General features: G+C 24.8%; 1 protein-coding gene across 1 annotated transcript; it reads right to left on the reverse strand.

Moving 5' to 3' along the window:
• Nucleotides 1-6,464: 6,464 nt before the first annotated feature.
• On the reverse strand, nucleotides 6,465-13,063 carry LOC105362449 (chaoptin-like). The gene is made up of 5 exons (XM_011499890.1): nucleotides 12,850-13,063; nucleotides 8,815-11,913; nucleotides 8,131-8,504; nucleotides 7,207-7,632; nucleotides 6,465-6,608 (listed from the first exon to the last, which is right to left on the reverse strand). The coding sequence occupies exons 1-5, from the start codon at nucleotides 13,028-13,030 to the stop codon at nucleotides 6,465-6,467; spliced, it is 4,224 nt and encodes a 1,407-aa protein (XP_011498192.1). The 5' UTR covers nucleotides 13,031-13,063.
• Between the last annotated feature and the right edge of the window lie 923 nt (nucleotides 13,064-13,986).

The raw sequence follows: 13,986 nt of genomic DNA on the forward strand, positions 1-13,986 counted from the left end.
TAACTTGATTATAAGTTTCTCTAATACTATAAATTAATTGAAATTTCAGATTACATATTATATTTTATATTCTCTCGTAAGCTAGAAATATAAATAAGGTTAAATATTTATTTTTATAAAAAAAAATATAATTTTTCATTTATTAATACCTCAAAATTATAGATCCATGAAAAATATATTTTAAAAATAAATATATTCCTCATAAATATATCCTAGACACTCGGATATAAGATTTACTAATGTTATTTTTCTACTGCTTTATTCATTTATATAAATTTATTCATTTTATTACAAAACTTCATCGGGATATTTTAAAAGATTATATACCTTTCTTGGCTGAAAATATCGTTTATAAAAATTTCAGATGGCTTTTAATATTTTTTGGAATAAGCAATAACGCATTCTATAACTAAACTAATTATGAGAGAGAATTAATAAATATAATATTTTAATTAATTTTGTAATTTACTAATTTTTCATTCATATGTTAATATTATACATTATTATTAAGTTTATAATGAATTCTCAAAATAAAATATTATAGTGTATGTAACATTTCGGATCACTTTTACAAATAATATTTTTTTCTTCGCTGATACGATGTCTACTAAAGACCATCAAACCGATGTTGTACGAAGAGCGAAAGAGGGCGCGTAAAGACATAACTTTATGCCTCGACACGAGACAGATCAATAAGAAAACTTAAATAGAAAATAACATGAAAGAAAATGAAAACAAAAGCCATTTAGTATTTTCATGAGAGCGAAGTGACATCTATTTGTGAGCTAAAAAAATGCACATTTAAAGAAGAGAAAAAGAGTATATAATTTGGTAAAAATAAGTTAACTTATATTTCTTTTTTCATTTTATAATTTTCTGGCATGTACATTATGCTATTGTTATATATTATATATATATATATATATATATATATATATATATCAATATATTATAATACAATATATATTGCTAGCGAATTATAATCTTGTACTAATCAAATGCAAATAAAGTAATTTTCTCTTATAATAAATAATCCATTCTTTAGTTAGGTTATTTAGCTTATTGTCACCGCCTTTACAAGAATTTCTGTTAAACAGTTCCCTATATAATCTAAGCGACCAATAAAGATCTACCGCTGAATCATACGAATTAGTCTTATTTTAATCCAAAAATTCTTAGTTTTTGAAAAATTTCTATACGTAATACATGATATTATTTAATTATTAATTATACTTGAAACTTTTCAGTGAAAAATTCTAACATATTTTGGAAGATAAAATATAATCATTTTATCGTTTTATAAAGGAAACATATTTTTAGATTTATATTTGTCGTACAATTTCATGCCAACCGTACAGCTTCCTTCTTTCCCAGATTATATAACTTAATAATAGTCTTGTATCACTTCATCAAATGTAAGTATTTCTTAGACATTTTTTTCAATAGTAACTTCCTCTTTAAACGATTTAAAAACAACAATTATTTCTAAAATTATCAACGTTTCAACATATTTATTAAATGAAATATATAACCAAATGTTCAAGAATTATATACGCATAACTAATATATAAGAAATAATACAAGTAAAAATATTTTTGTATAATAAATATTGTAACAGTAAATAGTTAAAGTTAACTTTATATGCATTTATAATAAAGTAAACTATGTTTATATTAAAACCATTGATTTTACCATAATTTCAAAAATTACTTCTTATAGAAAATAAATTCATACAATATTTAATCACTCGCGATTTCATTTATACAAAACTATAGATATATTCTAAAGGATTCGATAAAAGATTATGTATGAAACCTTTCAAGATTTCTAAAATTATAACTTGAGTTTCTTTTTCATAAAATATGTAAATTCATTTATTCATTACATATCTCGTAGATAGACTAAATGAACCTGTATATGAGTAAAACCAAAAGCCGTTCACGTTTGTCGTACAGGAAGGTAATATATTTATATGGGTAACGTTAACAGAGTGGATGTGGGGGAACTGTCGACGCTTAATTAGGTCGCTTTAATTGCGGCGCCCAGTTTGCTTGACAGTTTTTCTTTTGTATAGAGTAAATTGTGCGGATATCATTAAGAGGAGCGAATCATATAGTGGAAATTTCCTCCTTCTTTGCAAAACTTGCATACATCTGTATTTTGCATTTCACCTTTGACCTTCAGTATATTTTTACTTACTTTTATCCTGTGATGAGGAATTACCGCCCACAATCTCAGCAAAAAAAAATTATTCCTTCGTCAAAATGCTTCCATATCAATATCTATACAGGATTTGTATACCATGTATATTTTACATATAAATGAAATATATAATGTTTTAGTCTTTCCTTTTCTTAGCCTTGCCTTTTCCTCGTTTTGTCTCATCTTTAGAAGAGTGAAAATTGTCGTAGCTGATCAGTAATATAATGTTGATTAATTGTAAATTAGTTATTAACTATGAAAAATAATATGAAATAAATAATTTGAGGATAAAAATTTATTATAATTAATTAAATTAGAAAATAAAATAAGTAATTAATACTGGAAGTATTTTATGACAATGTCGTCTTTATTACAAACATTTTTTTTACTACAATTACGATTACTGTCAATAAACAAAAAAATTGAATATTTGATAAATGTGTTTCTTATTTAAAAATTGAAAAAGAATAATTTTACATAATCTTTTAAACTATTTCCTTACATTAATCATATACAAATTTTTTATATATATAGTTATTTCTACTTTTATAACTTTTGATAAATTTCATTGCTGATATTTACAACCTGTACGTCATTACTTCAATTAAACAAATTAATTAAAACTTTGGTTTTCTGGTACTTTTATTGACGTATTAAAAATTATGATTTCGAATAAAATATATTAAATTAAACTAATCAAATTAAAATATTTTAATAATCTTAACAATTAATTGAAGATTAAAATATCAATGCATAGAAAAATAAAAAGTAGCAACACAAAATGTTATATTAGAGACAAGGAACGTGAATTATTTCAAATATAAATGCAGTTGAAAAATGTAAGAGTTTTAAAAACTAATTCTATCAGTATCTTACATGCATATTTATACATGTTCCGATTATATTATTTTCTCATTTATATTTTAATTACTTTTAGATATTTATCATACATCTATATTTAAATTGTATTGTTGTAAATTGTAAAATATGAGATATTAAATTAGAATTTTTTAAAAAACAGTTAATTTAAAATTGTTTGTATGTTTTATTCTCAAATAATTCAGATCTAATATTTAATATAATTATTTACTATACGTGATAATTATACGTATATTAATAGAATAAATCCCTTAATTTATTCGATTTTGGTTAAAATAAGAAAATTCAATATAATTATTATTTATATATTTATTATATTTATTATATTTATTATATTTATTATATATTTATTATAAAGATGTTCATTATTATATTAAATATTGGATTTTAATAAAATCAAATATATATATTTCATATTATAGACATAATGAATTGATAATAGTAAAAATTACGAATTGTAAAATATTTACTTAAGTAGTTTCCATTTATAACTCTAATGGATTCGTAATATTATCACAGATTAAAATACATTTTCGAATAAAGTACCTATTAACAATTAAAAATATTCATTGTATGTACATATGAATCATAATTTTTTTGTATGTATACTAATTGATTTTGTATATATAATAATAATTAATATTATTAGCTTTTGTCATTGTTTAAAATATATATATTCAAACATACAACTTGCATACATTGGCCTTTTAACTTGTAATAGGTTGTTATATAATGAACAACTCATAAATTATATTTCAAACTTATGTTTATTTCATTTTTAAAGATGTAATTATTATAAATTTTATAAAATAAGTCGAGCCTAAATACTCTTTAGGAAATATAGTTTCAACTTTGAATAAATTTCATTCATTACGAACTCATATATTGTATATTTTCAAAAGCATTAATATATAAAAAAATATTGCTTATTTTAAAAAATTAATGCAGAATTCAAATATTTTATATACAGAGTAGAATAAATCACTTTAGTAAAATATATTAAACCATTATTGACATGTTTATTGATGCACACACACACACACACACACACACACACACACACACACACACACACACACACATATATATATATCGCCGATAAACACATTGAGTGTTCTTTTGATATATAATAAAAATTCTCATAATATACTTCTTATGTACTCTCTGTTATATATTATTAAAAAACATTATTAATATCAAAATTAATTTCTAAACATGTTAAATTACCATAAAAAAATGTATCACACAAAACTGAAAAAATAGAATAAAATAAAATGAAGTCGAAATTACATTATTAAATATATTTGTTTATTAACTATTACTTAAGAAAAATCTATATTTTATAAAATAACTTAAATCGAGAAATTTTAATCGATATTAAAATCTATAATAATGTACATAATAATCTCTAAAATAATACCTAAAATCTATATAAGTGCACTTAGTTTGAAATGATTAAAAATATATCTAAGTGAATAGTTTTTATCGGTTATCTGCGTATCTAATTAGTATATTTCCTTTATATGTTTAAAAATATCTTTTTAAATTAGTTTTGTATTCAAATATGTAGTGTCTTTTAATTACAGTTATCTATTTTTTTCATATTTGCTGGTTTTTTGCGATCGTTTTAACTAAATTCAAACTAAGAATATCAACAAATGTGTCTTCACTTTTTATCCTTTCATGTTATATTTCAAATTCGTATAAAACATTTTCAAACATTTATTTATTAATTTTTTATTATTTGAAATTGCAATAAGCATTATAATATAAGAATTCTGTATAGATTTAAATATATATAATTTCAAAATAAATGTTTTACACAAAATTCATTATAATCCCGTGATGAATGTTTTACTTACCAGATGCTTACAATAAAAACTGTTAATTAGAAATATATTAATACAATTTTGGCAAAAATTTGACAATATTTTCATAAAGCTATTTCACATTGAAATATAAAACAAAAATAAATATATAATATTGAATTTCTGTATGGAATTAATAAATATGTTTAAAATTCAATCTTTTAATATTTGATTATTCCAATAATGAAAATACAATACAATGATATTTTCCATTTATGAAGGGAAATTTAAATATCCTCCTAGTCTTTTTATTATTGTACATCTTAGGCTTGAACTTTTTTTATTATTCTAATAATGGTTTATTAAAATGGCCGCTCATTATATTTATCTGTAAAGCTACTTTCCCTCTCTCTCTCTCTCTCTCTCTCTCTCTCTCTGTTTTACTTTTTCAATTTAAATTTAATTTTATTTGTATTTTAATATTTCTCAAATTTTTCATACAAAAAACATTTTTCATACAGAAATTAGAGTGGAAATATATCTTGCCGCTTTCGTTGTTTGCATTATACAATAGTGATTATTTTTATATAAATCAAGAAATACGATGTCGAATTTGCATTTTGAATTTTTATTTTTATAATCATTATGAAAATACTTTGACATTTGAGCTAAAAATGGACTCGTTTATATTAAATGCTGGAAAAAAATTAATGAGATAGAACAGAAACGAGGAAAAGAGAAGAAAGAGAAAGAGAGCTTATATTACTATATTTATTATTAATTGTAAATTATATATGTTTAAATACATAGATCCTATGTGAAAATTATTGTGTATGTATGTGTTTATCTTCAATATACAATTTATTTTGACACTTACTGAATTTAAGAAGTTTCTTGATTTCTTAATATTCTTCATTCAATTTATCAATAAAAAAAACATATAGATGAATATACGTATTTATTGAGAATCAACAATATGGTCCATTAGTAAGTGGTAAAAAATATGATTTATAAAGTGTTATATTTATATAAAGTAAATATAGTAAATCCTGAATTATGAAATTTTTTCATTTACATACATACAAATACAGTACATTTTATTCGGTCGATCTATATCATAGGGCACTAATAATGTATATTTATAAATGCATTTGATATTTCTTACAATTTCTATAATATAAAATAGTCCCCTGCACTGATCTATACAGAAAATTATAAATGTGCTTTTAAGTTATAATTTACCGAACTATGACGGTTAATTAATTCATTAATCCCGCTGCAATATTTCAATAGTTAGTAAATTCTTAAAATATTATTCTATATGAATTTTCAATAACTTAATTTTATTTTTAATCATCGTAAATATAAAAAGCGAAGTTTAAATTTTAGATTTTCTATTGAGTTTTACAATAACAGTACCCTTCTAATAGCTTAAAATTATTAATTTATGAATGCTGCTAAAATTAGATGCAAGAAATAATTGAAAGTGTAGATAATAAATGAAAGGGTAGATGGTTATACATTTGGAATAATGTCAGAATAATTAGTCGTGATGAAACGTGGTTCCTGCCGCTGTTATACTTGACCATCTAAGTTGACAGTTGGCTGAATATGCCTTGCAGCCTGACAAGCCATTTCTACGCTGAAATGTCTATAAGATATATATTCTGGTGGCATTACTTGTTGATCTCTCTTTGCTGCTTCCCGTTGCTTTTTCACCTAGAAAGATCATTTTTAAATGTCAAATAAACATATGTTTCTGTTCATTATTATGTGTCATATAATTAAATCTGTATATTTATGTTTTTTTATTTACCCAAAAACAGGTTTCGGTAAATGAAAGATAAATCTTTTTATTAAATCGTTACTTAGGAATAGAGTTTTTCGATTATATTTTGGTAAATTATTTTCTAAAACCCTGAGAAATTGTACCTTTCACATTTTCAATTATTTTTTAAATAATATCAATAAAGAATAGCTGTAATAATTTATTTATTGTATAAATTACAATATTATTTTTAAATAAATCTTCTATTTAAGAAGTAAAAATAGAATATATTCAAAAGTAAATATATTGATTAAAGTTTAAAATAAAGTAAAATATCTTCTAATTATAATATAAAAAAATTATTATATGCTTTATAGTATATTTGTCTATATTAATAATCAATAAAAAATATTTAATTCAAATTATGTTGTATATGAATTGTAATCTAAGTAAATACAAGACTTTATTTTAATTAAACATGTAAATTTCACAGAAATGTATAAATGTTTAGATACAGCTACTTATTTTTTATTTCATTAGAAAACTTACTTTTAGATAACCAAGGATAGTAATCAGAACAATAAAGACAATGAATCCCATGCAGCATCCAATGATTAATCCCAAACGCCTGGTGAGAATACTGTTATTTATGTTCTCGGAAGCGTTGTTACTACTTAAAGAAGAATCGTCAATTCTAGATATCGCATCTTGTATGTCCAAAGTAAGCGTTTCTGTACAATGCGATATTGACGTATCCAATGAGTTTGACAATATTGATTTCTTAATAGAAAAGTTGTTATGCGAGTCATTAAAAAACGGCTGATGTAGATCTTTAATGATTTCATCGTCTTTTACTAAAATCTGTGAGTTCATCCAATTGCTAAGGCCCATAACACATACACGATAACGCGTATTCGCTAATAATTTGGTAAGTCGTACAGAGCGTGAAGTTGCCTCTAATATTGTACTGTGTATCTATGTGTATGTATTAAATTAGAAATAACTATTGTTATTAAAGTAATTCAATAATCATCTGTAGCAATTATTAAAAAAAAGAAAATTCTTAAAGGTTGTAATATTAATTATTTCCATTATTTATACATTAGTCATTTAAAATAAAGATTAAAAGTGTGTGTTTGAATGTGTTTTTACGTTCGTGCATGTGTGTTCGTGTATGCGGGCGTGAACATGTGAAAGCGTGTCTGTGTGCGCGTGCAGGTATTTGTACGTTCATGAGCACGAGAAGGTGAGTATGTTAAAAAAAAAATATATATATATATATATATATACACACACACACACATATATATACACAAACATATATATATATATACATACACATGCACGTACACGTACACGTACACATACATACGTATTGAAGTAAAGTTGAATAAATATTAATTAATAGAAAAAATGTTTGTTAATTGATATCATTAATAATAATAATAATAATAATAATAATAACTCTATTACCTCGTCAGAATTATCAAGAGCGTAAAAAATGACTTCGTAGCCATGAACACCAGAATAATTCCGGCTCTGCCAGGATACGAGAATGGAGTATGGTTGTATATCCTGAATAGAAACTTTTGGTATTACAGGTGCCGAACAAAATTTACGAGGTTCAAGATCAAGAAACACAAGGCCCCGTAATTCAGGCGGTTGATCACAACGCAAAAAACCCGTTATATAATTCGTATTTATTCCGTTTGAATGTTGATTCCGTATATGATTATTATCACTTTCTCTATCGCCTCCATCACTACTACTCGACCTAATAAGCTTTTGATGATCTCTTAACCACTCCCAAAGTTCTTGAGATTCACAATTACAGTGCAAAGGATTTTCTATGTAAAATAAATATAATAAATAGTTACTTCTTATTTGTATACAAATAATATAAAGTAAACAATAATGTCAAATAATAATTAATCTATCTAATAAATAGAAATTTATACTATATAGTATTTTATAAATTTTTATTAAAAAATAATTAAAAGTATCTAGTAAAATAAATTTTTAATTAAATAATTAAACTTGAAAATGAATAATAATGTAAAATGAAAATGTACAAACTTAATAAGAAATTTAGTAAATTAAGATTTTGTAAAGTAAAATATATTATTCACAATATAAATAAACCAATTTTATATGTACCTTCTGTTAGTAAGCTTTGAATTTGAGTTTCTAAAGGCCTGAATGCATTTACTGGTAAACTTTTTAAATAATTTTTACTCAAATCAAGTATACGTAATTTTACGAGACATTTAAAAGCGTCCACCGCAATATTTGAGATCTGATTACCGAGTATGTAAAGTTCAGAGAGATTTTCTAAATACTGAAAAGTGGTTTCTCTAATTTGATTGATCTGATTAAAGGATACATCGAGTACCTGCAGTGTTTTAAGATCTGATGGAAAGTCCTCTAATTCCTGCAATCGATTATACGTCAAATTTAAAAGTCTTAAGTGTTCAAGACCTTTTAAACATTCTTGTGGTAAAACCTCCAGTTTGTTAATGCTTAAATCGAGCGTTAGAAGTTTTGGTAGATAAGAAAAGGCATCAGGGGATATTCTATAAATCATATTACTATTTATAAATAAATGTAGTAATTCGGAAAATGCCTCAAAATCATGAGTTGCAACTATTGTTAAATTTGTACGACTAATATGAATTTCTTGTAGTGCTGGGTACTTAGATTTGGAACTAATTTCATGTATTCTCATAAGTGGATTGGCAGTTACATTCAGCCAGTCTAAACTGGGAATGTTTTGGGCAGATAATGCAATTGTAGGGATTTGATGCAACTTATTACCGGCAAGGTCAACTTTGCGTAGTACATTTGAATTTATAAAGAAATTTTCAGGTAAGGAAGTCAAATAATTGTAACTGAGATCAATAAAAGTTAATTTTATAAGTTTAGCTTCGGAAAAACCTGTTAATAACTTTATCTTATTTTCTCTTAGATCCAATTCTTGAAGATTTATAAGACCATGAAGTCTCGATATGTCGACAAGAAAGATAATATTGCGAGCCAACGACAATGACTCAATCGATGAAGCATTTATAAAAACGTTATAAGGTATTTCCTGAAAATAATTATCATCGAGGTTAATTTCTTTGAGAGAATCTAAACCAAAAAATATGAATGGTGGTAATGATTTTAGTTCATTCTTCCTCAGTAATATTTTAACAAGATTTTTGTTGCGTGAAAAAGAGTTTAGTGGTATTTTATAAATTTTGGAAGATTCAATTGATAAATGTTGCAATGAAGGAAGTCCGTCAAAAGACTCACTTTTAAGGCGACTAAAATTGTTGTATGATATGCGTAATATACGTAGTCCTGGTATAATTAGATTATGAAGAATATCTGCTGCAAGATGATTGTGGTCTAAATTTAATTCATAAAGATTATTTAAGCCACGAAATGCACTAGTATCAATGATGGCTATTGAACAATTATGTAAATTTAAACTTCGAATAGGTAAACCCTCTTGGAATATAGTATCGTGTAAACCGCTGAGCCAATTATTAGAAAGATCAAGAACTCGTAGTCTTTTGAGCGAAATAAGGGCATATGCATCAAGATTACGTAATCCATTATCTGTAAGATACAGTTCTTCAAGCTCTTGAAGATCAGAGAATGTTTTGACTGTTATGTGAGTTAATTTGTTTAAACTAAGATCTAAAAATTTAAGAGCCTTCATCGGTTGGAAAGCGGTATCTTCAATTTTTGTGATTGAATTACTGGTAAGATATAATCGTTCAACAAGAAATAGATCTCGAAAAAGTTGAGCTTGTAGCCTTGTAAGTCGATTATGGCCGAGCCACATAATTCGTATACTAGTCTGATCTTTAAGTGAATCATTATGTAAAACACCGAGACCATTATTATCTAATTGAAACGAAATAAGTGATCTGGTGCCACTTCCTATTGACTCAGATACTTGAAAAACATCACCAAGAACGGCAAGTAAATTACCTTGAAGATTAACATGTTCCAGATTATGCAGTGACCTAAAAGCACCAGTTTCAATATCAGTTATAGCGTTATTCTGTAGGTGCAATTCAATAAGTGAAGACAATGGTGTAAATACCCCCCTTTTTATTTCACGGATTAGGTTATCTTGCAATCGAAGCTCACGCAACTGTTTGGTTTTTGCAAATGTACCGATTTCTAGTTCACGAATTTGGTTTTCATCAAGACTAAGAGTTGAAAGATTTTCACAGGTCTGTAAAAAATCACGAGGAATATATTGAATATAATTGCTACTAAGATGTAGTTGCGTCAACTGCTGGAGACTGCTTAAACCTAGTGGATTTATTCGTCTAATTGCATTCTGCTGAAGATAAATAACTGATAGACTAACACTACCAGAGAATGCATAGGCTGGAATTTCAAGAATATTGTTTTCAACTAAAAAGAGTTCCTTAAGCTCAGGAAGTCGTGCAAAAACACTTCTGATGTAGTGTATATGATTATAACTAAGATCGATAGATCTGAGTTTTTGATTCGCACGAAACGTTGATATGTCGAGAAATATAATTTTATTGTGGCTGAGATCAATTGATTCTAAGGAAATTAATGATATAAAAGCATCTTTATCAACACTTTCAATAGAATTATAATACATAGAGAGCGTTTGTACGGATGGACAGCATCGAAAACAATTTAATGGAATAATAAAAAAATTATTGCTACTTAAATCTAAAAAGCTAAGATTATCAAGACGTGAGTAGCCATCTTCGGGCAACTGAGAGATTTCATTCCACGCAAGCGTCAATACGGCAAGAGATTCAAGCCGGCGAAGAGCTGTCATTGGAAAAACTCGAATTTTATTTTCAGCAAGGTTCAAATCTGTTAAAGTATCTTCGAGTCCAGCAAAAGCATATTCTGAGATTTTAATAATTCGATTACCTTTAATATTTAATTTTCTTAAAGAAAGGCCATAAAAGCTAAAACTTGGAAGATCATGAATGAGATTAGCTTCAAGATCAAGGATTTCAAGTTGTTTCAATGGTACAATAGCTTTTTGTGGTACATTCGATAATTCTCCAAAAACAATTGCTAGAGATTCCAGACTATGACTAATTTTTTTAAAAGCATCTTCCGTTACTCCACGTAGACCAGAATGTGAAATTTGTATGTGACGAATGAGAAAATCATCTGAGAAAATATTATTACGAAACTCTTCAACTTTACGATCAAGTTCGTATATGTTTAATGATTGTATCACTGCATCTATAATATATAAATCTTATTATATATTTTTTTATATTAATTGCAATTATATTATTTAAACAAAGTATAATAAATTTCATTTAATAAAACATTATAAAAATATTAATAACAATAAAATGAATTTAATTGCTTATTTTAATTATTTTACAAACATAAAGAACATCGTATATATATATATATATATAAAGTATAGCTAACTGAATTTATGTTAGTTATAACTGTGTAAGCCATAAATCTATAGATTACTAAGCAATGATATATATAACAAAAATTCATATTTTCAATTAAAAGAATAAATGTCAATCTGGATAGATATATTTAAATAGTTTAATTTTTTTCAAATAAATACATTTTAATCTAAACTATAATCTATTACAAAATTTATTAGTTATTCAATTACCAGTAATTAATGAAATAATTTTTTATTTTATCTTTATGGTTTAAAATTTATTTAAGTAATAAATAAATTTAATTGAGAAAAGCAATTTATACTGCAAAAAAGAAATCGAACTAATTTATCAATCATCTTTACCAAATATACTTTGTTTTCGTATCTATCTTACATTATTTAATTAAAATATTTAAATTTATTTATTTATTATAAGGATTGTTAATTATACATAATATCATTTTTGTTTCATTTTTACTTAGCAGTAATGTATGATATTTTATAAACACATTATTATTGATTGATAATTTAGTATTATTTATCCTACACTAATATATTACTAATAATTAACAAATACTCTATTACTAATAATTCGTTAATATATCTAACTACATAATTTATGACACGCAAATAAATGATGTTTTTCAGTACTAATATAATACTATTGTAATATAATATAATTGAATGAATCGTATATAAAAGATTATAACTAATGATAAATTGTATTCTAATAAAATATAAAAAATTACATCCAAATGATTAATGCATAGATCTGTCTTTACCATAGGGTTTAGCCTGATTAAAAATCCGAGCTAGCGCGTTTTTAAGTGTCTCCTCTGTGGAGCCTGTACATTCGAGAAAAAGACCATTGGCAAAGTTATAACAAGGACAACCTTGAAGAGTATTAACTGGTGGACAGTGAGCCGTTGACGGTAGAACTGCACTGTCGATATACACACACATGCATATCAACAAAAAAAAATAGATTATTCTTAGTTGATCAAATTCTAATTTATTTACGATACTTTTTCCAATTATCAATTCCCAATTGCACTTATCTCCTCCATATTGCCAAATTATCCACATCATGGGACTCCTGTCTGCTGCAAATTAAGCATCATTTTACTTCAAGCAATCTCTATTTTTCGATAGTCATCTCCTCGCTCTGTAAGTACAAGCAAAGATGGTTAAAACATTTTATATACGTTCGTATGTACTAGTTATGGAAGAATATATTTTTCATCTACCGTAATAATGATATAATATTGTTAATGGAACGTTCGCTATATTTCTAATTCAATTGTTATCTTTATATTTATATAATTTCCTTTAAAAAAAGTTGTTCAAAATTTCAAAAATAAAATAAAACAACTGAATATAATGATAATAAAAATTTTTTTTCTATGATATATTTTCAAAATATTTTCTTTTTATAATTTATTATTAATAATCAGTTTATATACTGTTTAAACAAGAAAATTTTCATAAACAATCTTAATAAATTCTGAAACAATTTCTTATCGTTTTTACTATCTTTTCCACGCAATTTATTTTAGCTGTAATATGGTTTTGATTTTTTCCTTTTTTGAAAAAATTGCTACACGTGCCACATGAATTGGGTAATGAGTAATGGGTAAAAGTAGCATATATATATATATATATATATAACGGAAACCATAGTAATAAAAAATAGCGTAGATTCTTGAAACAAATAAGCAATTTTTTTTATATATGTAGTTAATAATAATGCACATTATACATTTTTATAAAAATTTTGACTTCATTTACTCGTTGTGAAAAAACAAAGGCCAATTTTGTAATATATTTTATTTTAAGAAATACCATGTCACAAAATTTATATATATGACTTTTAATCCATAAAAGTTCTTAAATTATATATTTATTTCATCATAGAAAAA

The sequence above is a fragment of the Ceratosolen solmsi genome, unplaced genomic scaffold (assembly GCF_000503995.2).
Source record: "Ceratosolen solmsi marchali unplaced genomic scaffold, CerSol_1.0 scaffold35, whole genome shotgun sequence".
In the NCBI taxonomy this organism is placed as follows: Eukaryota; Metazoa; Arthropoda; class Insecta; order Hymenoptera; family Agaonidae; genus Ceratosolen; species Ceratosolen solmsi.

Bases quoted from the DNA above. Each gene is read 5' to 3' on its own strand.
- LOC105362449 (XM_011499890.1), bottom strand. From the start codon at position 13,030: ATGTGTGTGTATATCGACAGTGCAGTTCTACCGTCAACGGCTCACTGT. The intron at 7,633-8,130 runs GTAATAGAGTTA...ACATACACATAG, and splicing joins CTCTTGATAATTCTGACGAG to ATACACAGTACAATATTAGA. The intron at 6,609-7,206 runs GTAAGTTTTCTA...TGATCTTTCTAG, and splicing joins CTATCCTTGGTTATCTAAAA to GTGAAAAAGCAACGGGAAGC.